Source organism: Rhinolophus sinicus, chromosome 14, assembly GCF_057876585.1.
Source record: "Rhinolophus sinicus isolate RSI-liver-muscle chromosome 14, RSI-T2T, whole genome shotgun sequence".
Taxonomy (NCBI): Eukaryota; Metazoa; Chordata; class Mammalia; order Chiroptera; family Rhinolophidae; genus Rhinolophus; species Rhinolophus sinicus.
In genome coordinates, this window is record NC_142514.1 from 47,685,540 (window position 1) to 47,710,958 (window position 25,419).

Genomic DNA, 25,419 nt, shown 5'->3' on the forward strand with positions numbered 1-25,419 from the left:
AGAGGTTTCCACAACTCCCTCCTTGGCTTTAATTAATTGGCTAGAGCAGCTCACAGAATTCAGGAAACCCATCTGCTCACTAGGTTGCCAGTTTATTACAATGGATATTAAAGGATTTGAATCAACAGCCAGATGAAGAGATGCAGAGAGTGAGGTCCCAAGCAAAGGAGCTCGTGTCCTTGTGGAGTTTGGGGTCTAGCACGTTGAAGTGTTCTGGTTCCCCAGCCTGCAAGCTCTCGGAACCCTCTCCTTTTGGGTTTTTATGGGGGCTTCATTGCATAGGCATGGCTGATTAAATCATTGGCCATTTGTGACTGAGTCACCTTCCAGCCCCTCCTTCAGGAAATCGGGGCAGGAGTGAAAGTGCCCCCCTCTATTTATATAGTTCGTTCCCTTGGCAACCGGTGCCCACCCTTACGTGCTTCCCAAAAGTCACCTCATTACTATCAACCCATTTGTGGAAAGGAGCTTATTGCGAAGAACAAGACACCCATTCTACCTTTAGGGCTCTGGAACATTTTCAGGAACTGAGGACAAAAGACCAAGTATCATAACAAAAGATCCTCTCATTGCTCTTCTCACTTAGGAAATTCCCAGGGTTTTGGGAGCTGTGAGCTCCACTTTGGACCAAGTATGTATTTCTTATAAGTCACCATATTGCACATGTGTGCTAACATTCGAAGTGCTCCTGTTCAAGGAAATGCCCACAACATTGTGAGACAGTATCATCTACTATAGTGAGTGGTTACGAAAATGAACTCTGGTACTGTGGTGCCAGTCTGCTCGAGTTCGAGTCCCAGCTCCACCACTTACTAGCTGAGTTACTTTGGGCAAGTTACTTAACTTCTCTGTGTTTCAGTTGACTTACTTATGAAATGGGGAAAATAATAGCACTGACCTCATAGGTGTTTATGAGGATTAAGTGGGTTCATCTTTATCAACTGCTTAGAACCACATCTGGCGTAGAGCAGCAAATACTATATCCATGTCCTTGAATGAAATTTGCAGAGTCGTTATTCTAAGTCCTTTACATGTGTTAATCACATACAACTTGCAAAACAACCCTAGGTTGTATCGTTCCCATTTTAGAGATGAAGAAACTGAGGCAAAACCACACAATGTGACTAAAGTCCTAAAAGCCTCTAAGTGGTGGTGTCAGGATTTGAACTCAGGAAGTATAGCTCTAAAGTATATGCTCTTGACCATTACACTAGATTCAGATTTTTCTTCATAATTACCAAGCACAAGTGTCATGGAGTGGTTTCAAACCATGTCTGTTTGGTGTGAAGGAAAAGAAAGACTGGCTTTGAGCAAGACTGATTGAAGGGTGGATACTGGACATCTGAAATGAGTCATTTGAATAAAGTGCCTTAAATTTAGGAGTTTCTTCCATAACTTCTCCCTCTAAAGGTCTTTGGTACCTATTTCTGAACCAATATTTTTTTAAAGCTTATTTTCTTAACTAGAAGGGATTAATCAAAGTGATATCGAGTATAAACAGTTTATAGAATGAAGTTTTTCTTTCTTTCTTTTTATTATTTATTATTTATTTATTTATTTTTTAAGATTTTATTGGGGAAGGGGAACAGGACTTTATTGGGGAACAGTGTGCACTTTCAGGACTTTTCTCCAAGTCAAATTGTTGTTCTTTCAATCTTAGTTGTGGAGGGTTCTGTTCAGCTTCAAGTTGTTGTTCTTTCAGTCTTAGTTGTGGAGGGCGCAGCTCAGCTCCAGGTCCAGTTGCCTTTGCTAGTTGCAGGGGGCACAGCCCACCATCCCTTGCGGGAGTCGAACCAGCAACCTTGTGGTTGAGAGGACATACTCCAACCAACTGAGCCATCTGGGAGCTCAGCGGCAGCTCAGCTCAAGGTGCTGTGTTCAATCTTAGTTGCAGGGGGCGCTGCCCACCATCCCTTGCGGGACTCGAGGAATTGAACTGGCAACCTTGTGGTTGGGAGCCCACTGGCCCATGTGGGAATTGAACCAGCAGCCTTCAGAGTTAGGAGCACGGAGCTCTAACCGCCTGAGCCACCGGGCCGGCCTTATTTATTTTTTTCAAGTAACTACTTCAGTGCCGAAACATTCTTACGTGTGGAGGATCAAGAAGTTGTAGTTTGAAGAATCACAAAGCTGTGGTTCATTTTGACCATGCCTTGTACGAGGGTGTGTGTGCCTGTGTGTGCATGTGCATTTGGGGGTGGGGGGACATTTTCAGTGACCTTCTGGAAAAGGGAAGATACTGGGAGTGGCAATGGTTTCTCCTAATTCTAGGCAGCCTTAGGATGGAATCAAGCTTGTGTACAGGGGTCTTTCGCTCTGAGCATTTTCTTGCACGCACAATGAAAACGACATTGAGTAGTTACCTGTTTCTGGTGATTTAGCTGGGCATCTTGGGGAATTTGCTGTTTTGTGGACAGTTGTCCAACTCTTGTCTTCTGGATCCAGTTTGCTCTCAAAGGGCTTTATAGGTAATGAGAACAAAAGACAAGGTATATGTGTGTCTCTAGCCTTTCTTTGGAATTCTTCTTGAGAAATCAGAGCAGGTATGTGTTTTATCCCAACATGCTAGCAGTAGCGTTTCATGAGGCTGCTTTCTCTTCCAATCAAACTGACAAGGGCAGATGAAGGTCTTGTTTTCTGGAATGGGCCTCTATCTTCTGACCAATGTTTTATTTCTGTTGCTGTTGTAGTGAGGTCTTCATTCAGATGCAGATACATTGTTAAATAATGACAATCTATTTTACTGTGACTGTTGACTTTTCCAGGTTTTCATGGTGGGAACTGAGAGATGTGGCAGGAGTTTGGTTTTGTATCAGATTGAGGACATGCTGTCTGTCCTGCTCCAGAGAAAAGCCAAGCTGCCAGAAATAGTGGGAAAAGTATGTTGCGCATAGATCTTTCTCTTAACTATCAGTTGAATTAAGATGGTTGTGGATGTTTCCCACAGAGTTATCTTAAACTTGGAGATGTGCAGTCTACATTGGGTTAGCTCAAGGGCAGAAGGTTTTCTAACGTTGCTTCTGCTTTAGTGCAGGCCTTCACCTTATGTTTTGAATACTCTCAAAGCCTCCTTTGCTTCCACCATGCCATTTTTAATTTTTGAACAAGGAGGCTCCATATTTTCATTTTGCATGGGCCCTGCAAATTAACTAGCTGGTTTTGGCTGTGAGAATGGCATTTCTGAAACTACCTTTTTTTTTCTTTTTTTTTTTTAATCTGTAAAAGTTCATGCTCCTCCTCCTACTTATCTAGCTCTATCTCTCATGGTGTGCTTTTCTTCAGCTGTCACTACTTGCATGCAGTTCCTCCGGTTATGCCAAGCAGCCCCGTGCCTCTGAAACATTGGCCCGTGGTGTTTCCTGCTCTTCATTTCCCCTTCCATGACCTGGTTCATCTCTATTCATGGTTTGAAACGCTGAAAAAGTGAGACTCAGCTGTGAAACCTAACATGGCCAACTCAGCTATTGCTGATCATTCTTCGTCTTCTACTTCCCTTGAAAACTGGCATCTGGCATGTAGGGCCAAGTTTGATCTTGGGATCATGGTTCTATAACAGCTGTGCAGGATGATCAAATGGATTTTTATCAGAGAAAAATTTTTTTCTGTCATCTTCAGTGTGTTTTATTTATTCATTCATGCATGCACCAAATTTTTATGGAGCATCTAATATATGCTGGCTATAGTCTCAGCACTGAGGATATGGCACTGAACAAAATACTTCACTTTTTCTCAATTAATTAATAATCTAGTTAGGAGAGGCAGAAAGTAAATTAACAAATGCATCAATATATAACATGTAAGGTCTAGAGAAGGATAAGAGACTAGTGGGTGATGGGTGTGTGTGTGTGTGTGTGCTGTTTAGATTGGGGAAGGCCTATTTGCGGTGCTACTTAATCAGACACCTGAGTGAAATGAGGGCTTGACCCATGTGGAATTCTGGGAGAAAGAGTATTCCTGGCAGAGGGGACAACAAGTGAAAAGTCCCTGAAGTGGGCATATGCTTGCGATCTTCAGGAAACTACAAGGAGGCTAGTGGAATAGAGTGGGAAATGAAGAGAGAAGTGGGAGATGGGGTTAGAGAACAGGGCCTGTCCACATCTTGTAGACCAAGGTGAGGACTTGGGTTTATACTGAGTGAGATGGGAAGCCATTGGAGGTTTACAGTTAGCTGACATTTTAAAAGGCTCATTCTACCTGTTGTATTTATGCAAAGGAGCCACCTCAAGTGCCATGGAGAGATGAAGTAAGCTAAGAATTGAGAATCGACTTTTTAGGTATTGTGATTCTTTTGGTTGACTGATGTGCAGAAGATCCCAAAAGCAATCTTTTGATTTTTGTAGCAGGTCAAGGATTGATGTGGGTCAAGGACCACTTTGGTCTTAGCTGTGGGATCCTTTATCAGTCTGTTGATTCTTGGGCCCATCACCGCCTCTTTACTATGTAAAGATTTGTAAATTAGGCTTGGAGCTTAACTCACTGCTTCTGCACTTTGACTCTGGTTTGTGATGAGCCGTGCACTGATGTTAACTACCCAGGGGGTCCAAGACCAACATTATGCTTTTCTCACCTCACAGTGACATTGCTTCTTGGGCAACCATCCTCACAATTTGCTCTTGTTTGTTCACAGCAGTCACTGTTGCACTATTACGGTTTAATCCGTTGTCTTGGGACACTCTGGAAGTAGAATTTCAAGAACTTAATGTTCAATTAGATATAAAGAATGGGAGAAGTAAAAAAAAAAAAAAATCAACACAACTGGTGTTAAAGAGCAATGCCATTGATTGAGACCGGAACGCTAGGACAAGAACAGAGTGGGAGGGGAAGTGTGATTTTGGACATAAGTGTGAGGTGTCAGTGGGAGGCACATATGGAGCTGTTTAGCAGATATTCACAGGGCTGAGGGGCATCATTTTGGATATTGTTCTTCATTAAATTACTGAATACAATTGTACCCCTGTCCATAAATCCCCCCCATCTGCAGGGACCCGAAACATTCAGGTAGCCCAGTCCCTAGCCCAGTTGTCAGAATCCCTCTGCAGTCCTTTCCTAGGCAGTCTTTGAGTTGCCATTCAGACATTTCCTGAGGCAACTTTTTCTACCCATCTGTAATTCTCACTACTAGACCTAATTCTATGCCCTGGGGACTGAATAAAATAATACCTTTTTCATGTGTCACGTATTAGGTTATGAATGAATTATGTCCTCTGAGTCTTCTCCTTTCCACATTTCCTCCTCTTTTATGGGTGGGACTAAGAACGGGTCTCTGGGGCTGGTCAGCCTGCGCATGGCCGAGCAGGACAGCACCAATGCTTGTCCGTTACTCCAAGCATACTACCTTATCTGCCAGCGATTTTTCAGGTACAAAACTTACATACCACCCAGGTATTACCCAAGAGACCCGAAAGCATATGTTCATATAAAAACTGGTACATGAATGTTCATTGCACCATTGTTTATAATAGCCCCAAATGCCTGTTAAGTGATGTATGTATATACAAAATATGGTATATCAATACGGTGGAATAATGATATTCAGCCATGAAAATGAGTGAAGTATTGATATACAGTACAACGTGAATGAACCTTGAAATCATTCTGCTAAGTAAAAGAAACCAGACACAAAAGACCACATAGTGTATGATTCCGTTTATACGAGACTTGCAGAACAGGCAAGTCTATAAAGACAGAAAGTAGGTTGTAGTTGCCAGAGGCTAGAGGGAGTAGGAAATGGGGAGTGACTGCTCATGGGCACAGGGTCTCTTTCTGGGGTGATAAAAATGTTTTGAAATTAGGTAGTGGTAATGTTTGCACAACGTTGAGAATGAATTAAACACCACTGAATGTTATGCCATGTGTTGTATCTCAGTAAAACTGTCATTAGGAAAAAAATGGGTGTTGACTCCTCTCTGAAGGTGAGGATTAAATGAAATAACACTAAGTGCCTAAAGCACAGTGCTTGGGACATAGTATGTACTCAGTTAGTGATTGTTATTATTTCTCTGAAGGAAAGTAATACTGCTTGAATATCAGGAAGCTGCAACTTTCCGGCACTGCTGTATTTGTAGACTATTACCGGTCACATAGTACGCCATCAGTGAATCCTTGTTGAATGAGCGTGTTTTGTTCACAATCACGTTCAGCCACATTCAGGCATGTGCTCGTCTCTGGTGTTGTGCGGCTGCAGCATCTTACTGACTCTGTGTCTCTGGGCCTAAGGCGGAGCTCCTCGTCCAGCAGTCGTGGTGGAGTCATTGGCCTGTTGAGAATGTGGTTCTTACAGGTTCATGATCAGTTCCCTGGAGAACAGAGGATTCAAAAAAATTCAGTTCCTAGGTATTTAACCGCTTTAATCTGATAATTTGTTCTGTTGAATCCAACTCACAACTTCCACAGATACGAATTTGTTATTTTAAATTAAGATAGAAGCATTTTTTCCCCCTCTGAAAATAACTTCTTAAAAATTCTCATCCTTTTATGAGCTTAGCATTCCACTGATGACACCGAGTTGCTTTTACAAATATGTGGTGCTTATATTGAGGCGCATGGAAACATAGAAAACCTGTTGTCTGTATTACCCAGCATTCTTTCAAGAAGACCAGTGGAAATTTTTTACTTTGGGCTCTAAGTAATGATTGTGCTTCTCAGCTTCCTTTAGTTTTCTGTATATCATGAACCATATACTGTGTTTCCGCAAAAGTAAGACCTAGCCGGACCATCAGCTCTAATGCGTCTTTTGGAGCAAAAATTAATATAAGACCTGGTGTTATATTATAATATTATAAAGACCCGGTATTATTTTATATTATATTATACCCACTCTTATATTAATATGAGACCAGGCCTTACATTAATTTTTGCTCCAAAAGATGCATTAGAGCTGATGGTCTGGCTAGGTCTTATTTTGGGGGAAACACGGTAGTTGACCGCATTTCCTTGTTATCATAAACTGTTGGAAGGCTCAGTATCCCATTTAGCTCACCTCTGGGACTTCGTTCCCTGCCTTTTTGTACCACCCTCCCACCAGACTCACACTTTGTTTCCTACTGTTATTTTCTCTTTGCCTAATTTATATTTTATTTTTATTTCTGTCTCTGTATATTTTCAAGGGCTGCTTTTTAAAAATTCTTTGGGAGACAAATGGGAGACAGTGCCACCATTAGTGAAGCCAATATTTAAAGCATGACTGTGAAAACATCTACCTATAACTTTACCTCCCATTACCAACAGGGAGGAAGGGGGGAGAAGGCTAAACTGTTAGGAAAGAGTTTGTAAGCTTTTTTATTTTTTTGAAGCTTTTTTGAGTATCTCTTTTTCCTGTCTCTTTTAATAGAAGTTGGCGATATGGCAAAGCAGTACATAGAGAAAGGTCTTTTGGTTCCGGATCATGTGATCACACGCCTAATGATGTCGGAGCTGGAGAACAGGCGTGACCAGCACTGGCTGCTCGATGGTGAGTTGCACCTGTGGGTAAGCTGGGTTTCTCTGAATAGTTGGTCCTCTGTTGAATTCCGTGATTGTTCCAGTTTTGAAGATGCCTTTTGTTTCCATGACTAAATAAATCCTCATTAAGTGTAACTCATCTGAAATCAGAAGTTCTTTCATTCATAACAGGCCACACACATTAAAGCCATGAGTTATCATTTTTCACCTGTCGGATTAACAAAAGAGGGGAAAATCTGAAAATCTTTTATTGAGTATGGTTGAGAGTATAAAATGGGCAACCTTTGGAGGGCAGTTCAGCAATCTTTATACTTTTTGATTCAGCAATTCTGTGCTAGATTTCTTGCCTAAAGATGAATCTTCAAGGATGTTTATTTTCATCATTTTTTGTAAATATTATAACAAGACATTGGTAATAACCTAAGTATCTGTCGTAGGGATACGTTAAATTTTGGTACGTTTATTACCCAAATAATCTACCTATGTGTTGACATGGATCGATCTCTAAGATAAATTGCCAAGTGAAAAAAGCTAGCTGCAATGGAGTGTGTATTTTTATTTATGAAAAAATGAAGGGATGGTATAATATTACTATATATACTTACAAACATTCACATAAGCTATCTTTGGAAGGATATAAAAATTGATAACAGTGATTGGCTCTGGATAAGGATTAAGGTTGGGGAGAGAGACTTACCTTTCACTGTATATACCCTTTGATACTGCTTGATGTTTAATATGTATTTAAACAACACATGGGCCTGATTTAAAAACTCAGTGGTTCCTAAACTTCTTAGGCATGATGGATCGCTTGATGACAACTTGCTATTTCACCCAAGAAAATGCACGCAGAAGCTCATGCACAGAATATTGCAGTTTTTTACTCCAGCAAGCTGGAATGCAGAATCTTCTACTTTAAGTTTGCCCAGTATAAATCTTTTGATTTATTAAAGGAAAACGATGGACTGGGTGGATTGTCTTACTAAATAGCGAGATTCCTTGGTGCATAGAAAATAGAACCTTGATAGGCATACTGTGCTCTCTGAACACAAAATGTGGATAGTGAGATTTAGCTGTAATAAACTTCTTTCCAGTACAGAGCAATTTTTCTTCAGTTCACACAATGCACTCATTTCTATCTTAACTTGGTGAAACTGAAGCCTGGGGAGAGTTGTAACAGTTCAAATCTTGAGGTTTGCCAGCCACAGAGAAACCAGAGGCATTGTCCTACATTTAAAGTATCAGAGTGCCTATGTGTTTCCTGAAGTTTAGAGCCCCGAATCTCCAAATGACTAATATGGTAAAGTATCCTACATCAGTGTTTCTCGGTGTGTAGCCTGCAATGTTTGTAACTTCTAGACAAGAAGACAGTTTATGGCCAAATATGTTTAGAAAATGGCATTTTCAATATTAAAACTTGCTAGCATTTATTGAGCACTTACTGTATACCTAGCATTATTCTGAACACTTGATATTATCTCATTCAATCCCTACAATAACTGTATGAGGTAGATATTATTATCCACATTTACTAGATGAGAAAACTGAGACCAAGTAGGATTCCGTTACCTGCCCAAAGTTAAAGTGCCAAAATTAACCAGTTTCCTTTACTTCAGGACTTTATCGAACCTTTAATATGATAATATGATTTAATTCTTAACAGAAGGAGATATCATGAGGTATTTTCTGAATTTATTTGGCTATAGAATCTTCTACCTCATTCCCAACACCCCCTGAGAACCTCCAGGGTTTGTTCTGTGGAACATTTTTTGTGAACTACTATTCAATATATTCCTCACTTTGTAGGTGTTCTAAAAAGTTGATTATGAAGTAGATCATATGTTTCTGTAATACCTTCCTTAAAAAAAGTCTGAAACTATGTCCTCATGGGTATGAAGAAAACCAATGAACTGAATATTTTTGTTAAGAGAAAGGCTATAATGGCTTGTGGAAGGAATGTGTTTATTCATTAGGCAATAATGAAAAAAGCTCCTACTGTGTGTCAGACACTATTCAGTGCTGTTGATAAAATGGTAAGACATTGTCCCTACTTTTTAAGGGGCTTATATCACATTAGGGTGGTCAGGTGTGTAAAACATTAATTACTGACAGTGCAGTAGAAGCATATATAGCATATATATTTAGTGCCCTGAGGACTCACAGGAGAAAATTATGTTCTATTGGTGGGAGGAGGGATTGGAACAACTTTATGGAAAAAGAGACGAATGAGAGATACTGTACAGATTGATGGATGGGGGTTGGGAAGGCAGATTTTTTCAGCCGAGGGGCAGTGTGAACTGGGTGAGAGGAATGACTTGGCCTAGTATTTTCCTGCGCCTACAAGCTGGAGGCAGCAAGGGAAATCCTTGGGTGGATGGATCGTGTTCGATTCCATACAGAGATGGAACTGGAAACTGTTGCCTGTGTGGGCCATTGGAGAGTTGTTAAGTAGTGATGTAACGTGATTAGATTTGTGTCTCAGCAAAACTGTTTGCTTAGCAGCAGAGGAGAGAGTAGGTGCTGGGGCAAGGAGGTGGTGGTGACTAGAAGATTGGTACAATAGTTGCACCAAGGGATGTCGAAAACCTGAATTTAAGCAATAGCAATGGAATGGAAAGGGGGCACCATTGAGGAGAGAATGGGTTGAGGCAGAAGAATTGACAGGAGTTGTGACTGATTTAGGTACTACAACTACAGCCCTGGGTTTTCTTTTATTGCCTTCTGAGCTTTTTGAGTTTTTGTTTTTTGGTTTTTTAGCTATCATCACCTTCCCTTCACTTCTCCAGCCAGGTTTATTTCTCCAGACTCTACACATTTCACTCACGAAAGCTAGCTCTCCAGTACTTCTTATGTAGGTGATTGCCATGAGTGATATACTTCGGCTTTGCACCACCTAACAGTAATTTCTTGAGTTTAAATTCTTTAATTGTAAGGCTTGTCACCTCATAAAGTGAACTTTTTTAGCAAACTTAAAAATCTGTTTTAAAAAGGGATCACCTATGTCACACTTTTTTGGGAAGGTGGTTAGTGTAATAACAACTAACCCCGTTAGTGCCAGACTGCCCCCTTTTTAAACAGAATGTTTAACATAATGTTTTTATTGAGATGTAATTCACATACCGTAAAATTCACCCACTTAAAGTGTACAAGTCAACGCTTTTTCATGTGTTCACAAGGTTCTGCAAACATTACCACTATCTCACTTTAGAACACTTTCACCACCCCAAAAAGAAACCTGTACCCATTAGCACAGACTGCCCATTTTGCATCCCAGCTCGGCCACTTACTGGCAGTGTGTGTGACCTTGGGCGAGATACCTCGGGCCTCTGTACGTCTTATTCCTCATGGAAAACAGGGATTAGGAAAGAGTTTGTAAGAATGAAGTGAATATATGCAAAGTGCTTAGAAGAATGCATGCCATATAGTAAGTGCTATATAAGTCTGAGATTTTGTTAATGTTATTTGTTGTACTTGATATGCTGGTCTTTTTTTCTTTTGGTGACTGCCTAAAGTGTTAAGTTCAAAAGTAGTTTTAAAAATATTTAGCTAGGAGAAGTTGAAAAGTCGGTTTCAGTGATGGAATGTTTTGTCTCTCTTTCCAATGCTTTGCTTTTGCCATAACTTTTCTTCTCGGGGTGAAGTTCTTTTATATCGTAGGCCTGTTTTTAGTCAAGCACGCCAGTCTCCTAACCGAGGTAGTCTGTATCTTTCTCCTTGAACAACCATCTGGTCACTTTTGCAGTTGTGATTTTTCTTGAACGTTCTGGACTAAATCCATCTGGCGAAGTGAGGAGTGTCAGGAATGCTGAGTTCTGTGTTCAGCCTTAAACTTCTTAGGGTGGAAGGCGCGTGCTCTGCGGAGCATGTGCCCGTTGAGTGTGCTAAAGGTGATTGAGTGGACAGGACAAGAAGAATTCTTGATGACAGATGACTCATCATCTTGGTCCATATGGCTGTGGAGAGGCATCCTGCAAATGGTGGGTGGAAATGAGTTGAGTGGATGCAAGCCAAGGGTACACCAAGGGGGGTGGTGAATGCTGTGTGGTTCAGTCAGCTCCGTCCTTGCTAAGAAAAGTTCAGCACCACTTTACCTTCACAGTGTACTTTCCAGTTGGGTGAGAAACACTCTTTTATGTGTTAATATGTGTATATACGTGTGGGTTTTCCCCCCTTTTTTTCTCTTTAATTGCCTTGGAAATTTAATGTATGGAACAGTGTTTTAAAAATAGTTTTCTTTAATTTTAAGATAGATATTCCACCAGAGGAATGGAATGCACAAGCCTTCTAATTTTGTTATAAAACCATGTTTTTTAGCTTCATAGAAAAGGTATTTACTGCTTACTAGGTGATCTTAAGGTGAAATAGCAGTCAAGGAATAATAACCAGCTTTTTAAAACAAATACAAATTCTTCACTTTTTAAAAGAGGGCTGGCAATGTGTTGGGGCCAGTGGGGGGAGTGTGTAATAGATTTTTTTTTTTTTTTCATTTCTGAACTTGGCTGCCAGCCTATGCATTTTAGAGAGTAACCTATATATTCTTAAACTGAATCCTAGTTTATCTCTAAGTAGCAAGATGTAACAGAGTTGTCTGCCAGATGATTTTAGGTGTAGGTATCAAAATATTTTAAATTTGTTGTCAAAAGTTTGGTTTCACAGAAAGCAGCCTTAAGATTTGGAATTGTAAGTACAATATAATTTAAGCCTTTTCATTGGAGATAAAGATACTTGTAGAATGAGAGTCGTCATTTGGTCTATGGTCGTATGTTTCATTTATTTCGTTCTGAGCAGTGCTGCACACTGACGAACTGGTGCTTTCTGTAGGTAATTCTGGTATATTTTTTTATAGCAGAAATGGGAGCTGCTTGAATGTGTGCAATGTTTTGTGTATGTTTGTTTTCCCTGAGAGTTAAATGATCTCAGACCAGGGTATTCCAGCGTACATGCTCGCCCAGAGCCCTTGGTTTCCAAATAAAAGGTAGATGCTGGGAAACCAAGCTACAGATGCTGGAACTAGAATATTTTGTCCTACTTTTGCAGATATGGTTTATCACATTGTACTGGTACATAACTGCTCTAACCTTGTCCCTTCCATATTTTTCTCTCTGAATCAGACACTCTGAAGAGTGTTAGATCCTACTGGGCAACATATGTCTACAGCAAAAAGCCAATAATCACATATCTTCTGAATCACATTTTTAAAGAAATGCCAAGGGCAATTTTGTTTTTCTGTTGCCCTTGTGAACACAGGGTATGTTTCAAGAATAAAATGTATAATAGGTTTGTTTGAAGGTCACCGAAGACATTCTCTTTGGGAAAAAAAAAGAAAAGAATCAAACTTTCTCTCTCTCTCACTCTGTGTGTGCATATATGTGTAAGAAGGTAATAGACTATCTTCCTCATTTACCTTCAGATACGTAGTCAGTCCTGAAAAATATTATCAGATAAGCTTTGTATCTTAGATCATTGTTAAGGCGAAGATGCGTACTCTCATACCTTGAATGGAAGATCTGAAGCAATGGGAATGGTTCCTCAGGAATGGAGAATAGTCGGAATGGATGGGACGCTCCTAAGGTACTGTGGCAGTTACTATGCCTGCCAAACATAGACCGAAGAATCAAATTCTTGGTGCCTCATCAGGCTTACCCTTCCTGACATACTCATGACGTGCCCCTCATTGTAACTGTTTGTTCAACAGACATTTGTTGTACATACCGAAATGGGTTGAAATACCTGTTAGATCCTGGGTATTTCTTTTCGTTTTATTTTTTACAGTGAAAAATTTGTATATTTAGAACTAGCCAGCTGGACTCAGTTTAGGTGATGCCAATTTTGTTGGCAACATCCAAAGCATCTTAGTCAGGAGCCAGTGGAACATATGCCTGCATCTCTCCATCAGGCCTGATCAGGGTGTTGACCTTGGCCACGCCAGTGTCACAGAGCCTCTTCACAGCCTGTTTGATCTGGTGCTTGCTGGCCTTGACATCTACAATGAACAATGTGGTTGTCTTCTCTCTTCTTCATGGCCGACTCAGTAGTTAGGGGAAGTTGGTGATGGCATAGTGGTCAAGCTTGTTTCTCCTGGGGCTGCTTTTCTGAGGATACTGGGCTGCCTTTGGAGCTGCAGTGTCTTGGGCCATTGGAACGTGGGTGACGTGCGGATCTTTTTGTGGCTGTGGACGCCTTTCACTCAGCTTTCTTTGCCTTCAAGTCCTCTGCTTTGGTTTCCGCTTTGGGAGGGCAGGGCAGGGGCTTCCTTCTTTGCTTGCAGTAATCCTGGGTATTTCTAAAGTGAATGAAGTATAGGTATGACTTTGCACTGGGATAATGGCAGTAAAGAAAAAAGGAGAAAAAATCACCGGAGAGAGAGAGTAGAAGTAGAGTAAGCATGTCAGGGAGTTCCTGATGAAAACATATATTCAGTGCACCATGGTACAGGTGAAATGGCGTCTGTGTTCTGGGAGGAAGTGGAAAGATTTTGATGAATAAGGAATGCTATTCTCAGTGAAAACGACAGCATGAACAAAGATGGGTGTGTGTATAATTAGTCTTAGTGCCACATTCCTGAAGACCCATTTATGCCCCCAAACAGTGTAAATATGTCTGACAAATGTTTTTTGTTTTTTTCCTGCATCCAAAATTCTCATTTGAGGGACAATTTGGGCAGTAGCCCTTAAAAGAATGTTGTTTTGCTCATTTTCTTTGTGGGCACACATTTTTTGTCTTTCATAAGTTGACAGTTTTATTTGGGTATACATATGCAAAACAACCCCTGAAATTTGACACCTTGTGTCATACACAAAAATCAACCCCAAATTGATGAGAGACCTAACTATAAGGGCTACAATGAAAAACTTCTAGAGGAAAACACAGGAGAAAATATGATTTCAATTAATTTGGATATATACCCAGATGTGGGATTGCTAGATCACATGATGGTTTTATTTCAAATTTATTGAAGAACCTGCACACTGTTTTCCATTGTAGCTGTTCCATTTTACCTTCTGTAGGCACATTTTTAATTATTATTTTAGTGCTTTGAAGGTAGAGTTTGATCAGGTATCTGTTTATTGTATGTTTGAGTTTCTTGAAGCATTGACCTCTGTTTGTTGGATTTGGTTGATTTCAAAATGGTTATTATAGCTATAAAGCAATAATAGTCTTCTCCAAAACTGTGCATCTTTACATTTGTGTTTTAAAACAGACTTGTCATTTTTAGTCATATTCTTAGAAGAAGGGATTATAAAACCCTAGATCTGTGTTTGATTATATTTCCTAATATGATTAAGTATTTGGGTATTCTTAAATGAAAGGATTTGTAGACACATAATTAATTTCAGGTTAAATAGTATGCTGAGGAAGGACACATGACTTCAGGGGAAGGTAGGCAAAAAGAAGAAATAGTATCTGTATCTACTTTAAGTAAGACTAGATAACAGTTTTCTAAACAGAACAATATTGGTTGAGTTGCACAGGAAAGACAATTACTCAGTGGAGTTGGGTCATGAAGTCATTCTGATGACACCTGACTTGAAATTTTGGACATTTTTCATCTTATGATACACCTTATCTAAAGTGCATAGTTTGTTCAGATTTTAGATATAGCTGTTGATTGCATTAAAGCTATTGCAACCCCTTGTTAATGGTCACAAGTGATTGTACAAATTTCGTTTGGTTCTAAGTATTCATAATTTTTCCTACAGCTAAGTATTTATTGAGCACCAATTCTGTGCAAGTCACTGCCCAGACATCACAGTGGAGCAACGAAAAGAGTGGGCAGGACCTAGCCCTCTTGGAATCTGAACCTAGTGTTGATTCAGCCTTTGTGCTACCCTAGCCAGTGAGGGTCATCTTTGATTTAAATCCAAACTATCAGAAGTTGGTTTTCACCAGTTTTGTCAATATGAGCTCAAGAGTATCTAAGTGAAAAACGGTAGTCTTGAGTCTCTTCCTCATTTGGTTGGATTCTCTCCTGAGACCTTGTCCTCATGTCTTTTTCTGGGTGGCTTTCTTCTGATTGATCTGACTGCTGCCTTGGGATGAGGAACAATCTTAATATAGTAGGCCATCCTGAGTTTTCAGCAAAATGACTAGATTTTAATATGTATGCATTAAGGGCCATTGGAAAACATGTATACAGATATTTGAGCACACCCTAGAAAAATTTGGTTCAGAGATGAAAGAAGGAATCAAGTGTACATTTTTTGTGTGTCCTGATGTGCTTGGCATTGATTCATGTGAGGAGGGAATAGCCCACTTTCTGACCTCATAGGCCAGGAGGAGCAAACGCTGCATAAACAATTGCAATATAGAATCTTGGGAGTACCAAGTGAAGGGGGTGAAAGGTCGAGAGGTAGCCCAGAGAAGAAAATGCCTGACCCTCTTTTGGGGATGAGGGAGGCAGCTATTAGGAAGGCTTCCTGGAGTAGATTACACCAAGAGCTGAATTTTGAAAGTGGGAATAAAGCACATTCTAGACAGAGAGGTAAGAACATCATGTGCAAATGGTACAGAGGCATGAAACAACATGGAGTGTTCTGGAAACCACAAGTCACTGGATAATCCTAGAGCTGAAAATAGGAGCAGATGAGGCTGGAAAAGTGGGTCAGGGCAAAAGTTTAACACTGCATGAAATTCAAAAACAGCGAATTGAGTAAGCATCAAAGTTAATACTAAAAATGGCTAGAAGGAAGTTAAAATAAACTTTCAAACTTCTAGTTTGAAAGAGTGAATGACTACTTTTTTAACTTTCTTACCAACTAACATTTAAAAAAACAACTAGATATAAAAACTTTTAAATTTAGGTACACTAGACATTAAATTATGGTTTCTCTGTATTTGTGGCATGTCTCGTCGTACACTTTCAGATGCACTTAGCGCATTTGTTATTGCTATTAATAGTTAATTGTGAGTCTATAAAGTAAGGCAAAGGATGAAACTGTCTTCAAATCTTAATTTTAGATGTTAGGAGAGCCTACTTCCCCAATTTATGAAACAGGTATCTTGGGAATTGGGTAAAGGAAGAAAATTGAAGAGTTTCATCCAAAGCATCAGAGGTATACTTTGCTAGTTTAAAATTAAACAATGATTATGCACTAAGTATGCAGAAAGCACCATACTAAGAAAACGGTAATGTGGTAGGGAAAGCATGGACTTATGAGTCAGACATGAATAATTTATTAGCTGTATAGTCTTGGGAAGCAAAGTTCTTGTATTCTTTTTTTCTCATCCATAAAATAGGAGTATGTATGGCATTAGTTTGCACGGATTGACTAATAAATGCAAATGTAAAACTCTTAGTGGAGTTCTGAAACATACTAGGTGGTCAAATGGTAGATATGTGTTGTTACTATCAATGTTAAGCTCTTGTGTATATAGAAGTGTGTGTGTGTGTGTGTGTGTGTGTGTGTGTACGTACTGATATAGATGTTAGAACTTAATGTTTCAATAATAAACTGCTGAGAACTTAAAAATGTCATTCTAATAAATAAGGATCACCATATTCATCCCTCATTAAGTATACTTGGGAAATGCATAACTAAAACGACTCATCTTCCTTAAACCTTACCTAATAATATAAAAAAACAAAACAATATATATATATAATTCTGTTCATTGCCCTATCACTAATAAGAAAACCCAGACTTTGGAAAGATGAACAAGTTAATTAGGGTTAAAAGTAGAATGTGATGTTGAAAAAAATGCAGAGAATTTAATTTTTATCTTTTTACACTGTTTTTATAAAAGTGATACAGGATCATTATAAAACATTCAAACCATATGGACAAATTAAAAGAAAAGCAGCAAATCACCTAAAATCCAACTAACCAAAAATAACCAGGGTTAACAATTGAAAAGCATCATTCTAGACACCTCTCCATGCACATGTACAGATAGAAATGTGTAAGAATGGCATCATACTTTACACACTTTTTAAAAGTATTTAATTTTCCTCAAATTTAACAATAACAAAAGCTAAAGTGACCCTGAAGGACTTATAACTGAATTTCAAATAAACCTTTCGTCATCACCAGGGATATGAATTCCTATGGGAGCTCTTTAAGATATGAAAGCCGGTAGGAGATTTACATTTTTTTTTGTTGTTGTTTTTTGTTTTTCTAAAAACCTTCACATTTCAAATGTAGACAGCAGATATTGTCTCTCGACAGTGAACCGTAACCTCTTACTTATATGTTTACTCAATATACTTCCTCCTACCTCTTCTCCCCTTCCTCCCAATTTTCATTGGCTTTTGTTAAGATTTATTGTAAATTTTCTTCTGTATCTTTACCCGTTTTTTGGTCTCACATTTAAAAAATTTAGATGAATTCTGTGCTCTGGTTTTTTTAACCCACTACGACTTATCTGTTCATTTTATTTTGATTAATATCTTGGTGAATATACTATATAAATCATTGGATTGTAAACTTTAAATGTGTGAGTTATATGATATATGAATTATATCTGAATAAAGCACTGCTTTTTTTGGTGGGGGGAGGTGTTAGATTAACCTGGTTGTGAGCTTTATTTGATAATGAAACTAAAGTATTCATACATGTTCATTCTTCATAGTTTGTTGCTTATATGGAATGCCCATCAGCTCATAACTTTTTCCAAATTTTTATGAGAGAAACATTGTTATGTAGGCCGGTGAAAGCAGCCAAATGATCTGCAACCATTTTTTTTTTCTCATTGATTAATAATTCTGGCATTTTGTAAAGAAGGTGCATTTTTTAAAAAAAGATTTTCAAACATTCCAGCATGTATTCTAACCCATTGCAAAACAATAATCATAATGTCTTACTAGCCTGCTTTTAATAAGGTATTCTTTTTTTGACAAGTTTTATTATTTTTCAATTACAGGTGACATACGATATTATGTTAGTTTCAGGTGTCTAACATAGCGATGAGATGCACTGTTTTTTTAACACGACTTTTCCATTCATCACTTGGTTGACTGGATTTTGTTAGTTTTTCCTTCCTTCTTTCCTTGCTCCCTTTTCTCCCTCCTTCTCTCCCTCCTTGCAGAAGGGCACCTGGGGTGCTGTGGGACATGAGTTTCCAAGTGTGAGAATGTCTCCTTCTTGTTGAATAATTCAGCTGATTGGGAGCGGTCCTGTGTCCTTCAGAATTTTGCAGGCCTTATCTTCTTGTCTTCTTCTGGCCTAGATTATTGCTCTGTACAAGCCTAAGGCCAGTCTGACTTTCCACCCCTTTTGAATATGATTTTTTTTAAATTGCATTGCTACTATTTAATATAAGAAAACTTAAACATTTTAAAAAGGTACAACTTATTTTAAGTCTTTAGGTCCTGGAAAAATTCCTCCACATCAACAAACTGCTGGCCACCAAAGCAAACTTGGAGTTAGTAATTTGGCAAATAAGTCGCTGATAGGGAAACATCTCCTTGCTGTTGTCCAAGTAATAATTAACCTTTGTAAATAGAGAACGGATAGTAACTTTGAAAAGATCTGAGCTTAATGCCTAACTAACTTGAGAGCTATACTAATAATTTCTTTCTTTTTTTATTAGTTTCACGTGTACAAAACAATGCCCTAGTTTGACATTTCAAACTAGTGAAAGTGATATCCCCCCTCCCCCTCACAAAGTGATAACCTCCCTTCCCCAATCTTTTTTGCCCCTCTGACATCGTACATATCTATTACAATTCCATTGACTCTATTCCCTATGTTATACTCCGTATCCCATGACTATTTATTTTTCTATATAGAGTTCCTGAAGAATTGTTTCTTCATATTTGACGTAAATAGAACATCTCAAGGTTGGGTTTTTTCCGCCCTATCTTTATGTAGGGTATTCTTTTGATCTGCAATTCATTTTTTTCCCTTTAGGGAAAATCACCTGTATTACATCTTTTTCGTCCATTTGTCAGTTTTTCTATTTCAAGAATTCCGGTTATATTGGATACTCGATTGAACGTTTTCTGTCTTTGTCCTATTTTGTTTAAATTTTTTTCTGTGTTTCCTTTTGGCCTCAAACATGTTCAGACCTTTTAATTGAAGGCAGGGGAGTGCACAGCTTTGCTTATGTTCTGTAACTACTTTGTAATTTCTCTGCCTGTATGTACCATGTACACTCCTGCTGAAAAGCCTTTGCACGTACTATGCTCTGTGTAATGCTCTGTCTCCAGATGTCCACGTGGATTGCTGCATTCAGATCTCTACTCAAATGTACCTCCTGAGAGAATCCTTCCTGTACCATCCTGTGTACTCACGTTGCTCTTTCGTCTTACCTTATAATCACATGACATTACACGTTTATCTGCATATTTGATGTTTCTCATCTTCCTTATATGCTCATCCCCCCCTCCCCCCAGTGTAGCCCTCAGAAAGCAGATTATGTCTGTTTTGTTCATGGCTTTATTGCCACTACCTACAACTGTGTTGGACACGTAGAAAAGGCTGATAAATATATGTCCTGCAGACTGTCGCTGGACCGATGTGGGGGGATACTCAGCCTCTGTATTTTACCTTGGGGTGAGACTATGGACCTATGATGAAATTATTTATAAATTCCTTTTGTCTTAATTGAGATACAATGGGAGCAGTCTTCTAATTTGTTTAGAGAAAAAAGCAGAATTCTTAAACAGAGGAGCTTTTAAGCAAGGAATTTGCAGATGACAGATCATTCCTTAATTCAGTATGCCTTCTCCTTTACTGGGAAAGGGCTCAATGATTTTAGTATAAAAACAAAGGTTATAAGCTAGTATTTATCTGTGTCCTTAAACAGGAAAAATCATCATGCTGATGCCGGGGGATCTTGGTGCCATTTGGGAATTTCCCAAAGAATGCCTGCCTAATAGGGTTTCACCTTTTATTTCACTAAGCCACTTTGAAGAGGCAGAGTTACGGTTTAAAACCAAATTTTCTGGAATATCTATCTTCTCTTTATCAGTGGATCAGGAAGGAGTGACTATAACATATCTAGGTTTTTAAATGATTTATTACTAATCTACAAGTTTCTCCAGAGCAGGACCCACTTGTAAGTCTCTAGGATTGTAAAACTCTAGGATATACAATTGCTGGGTTCCAAGTGTCCCAGGAAGGTTTCATGGAACAGGAAATGGGTCCTAGGGCTCTCAGCACAATGGGAAATGTGGAACTCACAAAGTGATACAATGTAGCTTCAGCTCCATTTGCTGACATCTGGAGCACAGCTGCTGCTGCATTCTTTTTTCACCATCTGTTCATGAAAACTAGATGAAGTGGAATGTGGAGGTCTTAGATACATGTACAAATAAATTTTATGTAAACAGATAAGGTAATTATAAGATGAGAAAAGGCCTTCATGAAACAGGTTTTGATGGTGATTAATTTTAACTTGCTATTAAGGTTTCTGGTTGGTGGCATGAATGGTTTGAATGCCTCTGGGTTAGGGAAGACTGTGGAAGAATAGGTGCCTGCTTTGGCTTTAGTTAATCAGTCAGTGATGTATTGTGATGAGCAATGGCTTGCCTTTGTAATTTGGTTCTTGCTTTCTCAACAAACTGAGAAGAGACGTGGTCTCTTCCATGTTGGCCCCAGTTCTTAGTGGAGGTGGAAAGAACACTTGATGTTGTGTTGCCTTTTCACAGGCTGCCCATCATAGGCAGATGTTGCCCTTCGGAACTGCTCTTTTATTTCCATCAAACGGAGGGCTTGCTTTTCTGCTTGGGAATGTGGCGGTGGACTCTGGCTCTGCGCCCTTCCTTTGGAGTGAATGCACTCCAAATTAGAAAAACAGAAGTGACCTAGTTCCCTATCCCCCTCTACTGCTGCAGCTTGTTGCTGGGGCACCTCTTGCTTCAGCTGCTTCACCTCCCTGAGGCTCTTGGCATGGCTGAGAAGAGCAGGTGCCAAGGCCCAGTGGCCAGAGCTGCTGGGTACACAATGCCAGTCAGGAATTTAGTGACATCTCTCTGCACCTGGTGAATCTGTATGTGTGTGTGTGTGGGGGTGGTGGTGGTGAGGGGGAGCAATCTAAAAAACAACCTCAGGCACCATAATTAGTGATACAGCATGACAGATTTGGGGAGAAGTTAAACTACATAAAATTTTAGTTTTCAATGTGTATTGGCTGTTTGATTCAACAGGACAGAGCAGCTTTTCTGGGCTGGGTTAGGGGCGAGGGATAAAGATAGCCTAGTATGGAAGTATGAGGTAGGTTTCCCATATACCTGGTGAGAAATCCTGTGACGGAACAGTCTCGTGTGTAGTTAAAGGGAGGAAAGCAAGGTTTCTCTGCTTAACATGAGATCTTCATTTTACTTTGCCTTCTGGGTTTTCTGGTTTCCTCAACAATTAATGGAATATAGTCACTTGGAATACGCTATCGAAGGAAGCTGGACTATGCTAGTCATTTAGAAAGCATGTCTTTGAGGCTTACTTTTAGTAAGAATGAAAGCATACCACAACTTTGTCACAGTTCTGAAAGGAAAAATTAGGAATGCTGCCACCTGTTGACAGGATTTGGTTGTGCGTCTGGCCCACTTGGTCAATAATCCCTGCCCAGCAGGAATCCAATGTCCACATGGAGCCTGTATCCTGGGCACTTCAGGAATAAACACAGCGCCAGCCCTCAAGGAGCTCCTCATTTTAATAGAGACTACAAGCAAGCGTATGTAAAGAAGACACACCCCCAGCTAGAGTGGCAAATTCTCCTTGGGCCCACCAATGTAATCAAAGCCTGCCTAGTCTAAATCACGTACCTAAGAGAAGATAATCTCTTAGAATACATTTAAATACTTTATAAATGCATTGGAATACTTTCATGTTCCAAATGGCCATTCTGATTTAGACACAGATTTTCTGTTAGAAGATTTCCACAGATCATATTTTAACATTCCATGCATCTGCTAATTAGTTGTTTCCTTTCAAATCCCAATATCCTAGGAACTCAAAGGACCAAGGAATTCAGTCTCATACTAGGAGTAGTTCTCTAGAAGAGAACTTGGATAAGTGGGTGGCAAACGATAACTTCAGTGTATTAGAGAGCAAACTACTCATATCCCTGTCCCCGAGTGACTATGAACATCTCAGGTCCTGATAAAGAGACGTTCTTGCTTGATAGGTTTCCACGAGTCTTCATACTGTGCTCCTCTGACAGTATGTTCATTTTTAAAACTATGTATGGCTGGATAATGACACTCTGCTGAAAATGGTGTAAAATGCGTTGGTCAGATTGCACCTTATCTCACATTCTGCTCTTGGCAGCTGATTGATGTGAAAATTACACCTGAATTACTTTCGTGATTTGCTCAACCCAATTTGAGACACTGATGTAACTCAATTCAAGGGATGCTGGAGCTACCATGCCTGCCTTTTAGGACACCCTTTCATATTGTGTGCCCTGAAGCCTTTAAGATAGGATCTGGTGGCTAAAGAATAGCCACATTTTGAGCGTTTTGAAGACAAATAAATACTGCTACTCACTTTAGGGAGCCTTTGCCCATATGCCTAACACGTATGACAGAGAGCCTGTCTCCAGGCCTGTGACACTGCACCCCAAACTTCAGTGGGATCCCTAGCCCATCCCCAGGGACTTTGTGGCCACTCCAGAGATTAGGACACCACATCTGCCCTGAAAATTATATTATTCCAAGTTAATCACTTTCAACTGTGTCTTTCATCTCTGTGATGCTTGGTTATTAATGGAAGTGAATCATCCCTCAATGTCCTTTTTTCTTTTTTATCCTCTTCTCTTTCTCTCTTACGGATTACCCCCTCCTTCTCCCTTATTCTTGACTTTTTCACTGTCCCCTCTGGAATCTTCTTTCCTTGTACTTTTCTCCACCCTGCTTTCCACACACTCTAGCCCTTTGCAGAATGCTCTACCTTTTTCAGCCTTAAAGGAAACCTGTCCTCCCCTTAGGATGCTCCTTTCTTTCTCGTCTCTTCTGTTGTCAAGGAGACGCATTCTCCCACATGAAAACATCATATTGGGTGACGGTGGTGGCATGATTCTGTCTCCCCACTCTCTTTCCTACTTTTATAAAAGCTCAAACATATCTTTGTCCTTCATGTTTTTGTGATCAGACTTGCGATTTGTCCTTTTACCTCCAGTCCCATGTTGCCTTCCTTTCTCTCTTTGCTCGTCTTGCCAAGCCTCTCACCCTGCAGTTTACCCTGTGCCAGCCACCATTCTGGGATTTACATGTAGTAATATGCTTATTCCTCACAACAACTTTTTGGATTAGATATTATCGCCCTCATTTTACATGCACAGTGGTTGGGTCCCCAGGGTCACAGAGTGAGTCAGCAGCATAGCTGGACCTCAAATCCAGACAGTTTGCCTCTAGAATCTCTTGTATTCCTACCTGCTAAGCTATTTTTCCCTAGTCATTTGTTTCAAGTCATGTGCAATGATATTCATTATAGTCTGATTGCAAACAACATAGATGTCCATCAGTAGGGGATTGGTTAAATTATGGTACATCCAGACCATAGAGTACTCTGCAGTTATTAGAGTGAGAAAGCAGTATATACTGTGTACAGAAAAAATCTCCAAGATATATTAAAAGAAAAAAGCAAGGTACAGAGCATCTGTGGGGAGAGAATCTGGCATGTCCATGCCTTCAGGTGGACTCCCTGAAGCCACTAGGATTGGGGTTTCTCAGGTCATTCTGTAAGCTGACTGCTGTAGTCACCAGGGGCAGGTAGTTCTCCCCATCTGAGAAGTTGCTTCTCGCATTCTTCAGTTTTCTACTCAGGAGGAAGACAGCATGGTTTGCGATTCTGGAGTCAGATAACACTTGGTTCACATCTAGATTCCTAAGTTATTAAACGTGTGGTCTTGGGCAAGTCACTTAACTGTTCTGAGCCTCAGTTTTTACAACTTTAAAATGGGGATGATGCCACCATTGCCGAATTAGTGTGACTTTTGAGATAATATCAATTCATTTCACAAATATTTATTTGCTGCCTACTCTGTGCCCAACACTGTTCTAGGCACTAAGGATAGTAGTTGTAAACAACTTTAAAAGATCTGCCCTCATTCAGCTTACATTCTGGTGGGAATGGAAGCACTCAACAATAAAGTCCAGAGGGGTGCTGGGAGCAAGGTGGAGGCTCCATTTAACAGGATGTTAAGAGACGTCCTCCCTGATGAGACACAGTTTGAGCCATGATGCCTGGGAGCTGAGGGCATACGTGGAAATCTGGAGCAAGAGTGTTCCAAGCAGAGGGAACACGAACTGCAAATGTCCGAGGTGGGAGTGGGCCTGCCTATTTCAAACAGCAAGGATGTCGGTGGGGCTGGTGCAGTGATGGAGAGGGAGCCGAGGTGAGAGAGCTCCCGGAGCAAGGCAGGCCTTCAGAGGCCACTGCCAAGGGTTGGCTTTTCTTCTGCGTATAATACATCTGGCACGTTGGGGATGCTCAACAAATAGTACCTGTGACGATGAGGATGCTACCATGATACTCTGCTCTTTCGGCAGAAGAAAGGTGGAGTGGTCTTTTGGATTCTTTGAATTATTTTTTTATATCCCTGGAACAGCAGCAGAGAATAGAAAGAGCACTTAAACCACCAGAGACCTGATACTGATATTAAATCCAAGTTCAGCCGTTGAACCTCACTGAATCCAAACTTACTCATCTGTTAAACTGAGGGTGGTGATTCCTGCCTTGCCCATGGGGATGAACTGAAGATGAAGAGATAAGTAAAGTAGATAAATGCTTTGTAAATAGTAAACTCCAATATGTATGAAGCATAAAGACTGTTTGCTGAATTATCGTTGAACCGTGGACTTGGAGCCATCTAGTCCAGCTTGTCCCAAGCGGAGTTGCCTCGTCTGTGTGAGTGCTTCTAGGAGGGGGGGCGCTCACGAGGAGAAAAGACTGCACGGCTCTGCCTTTCTTGACTTGGATTCTGTGTTCCAGTGAAGGAAGCCCGCGTGTGGATTAGCTCCTTGGAAGCGTGTCCCGTTGTTGCCTCAATTTCTGTGCTGATTTACAAGTCTATTTAACTTGAACCCAAATTAAAGCT

The 25,419-nt window shown here is 40.0% G+C and overlaps 1 protein-coding gene across 3 annotated transcripts in view; it reads left to right on the top strand.

Annotated features, from left to right (window-relative positions):
* Positions 1-25,419, top strand: part of AK4 (adenylate kinase 4) — a 73,823-nt gene that overhangs the window by 32,508 nt on the left and 15,896 nt on the right. For all 3 annotated transcript variants that reach the window (XM_019731731.3, XM_019731718.3, XM_019731739.3), the window contains one exon: positions 7,331-7,450. In XM_019731731.3, the coding sequence (XP_019587290.1) occupies positions 7,331-7,450 (120 nt within the window). The remainder of the gene's footprint in view (positions 1-7,330; positions 7,451-25,419) is intronic.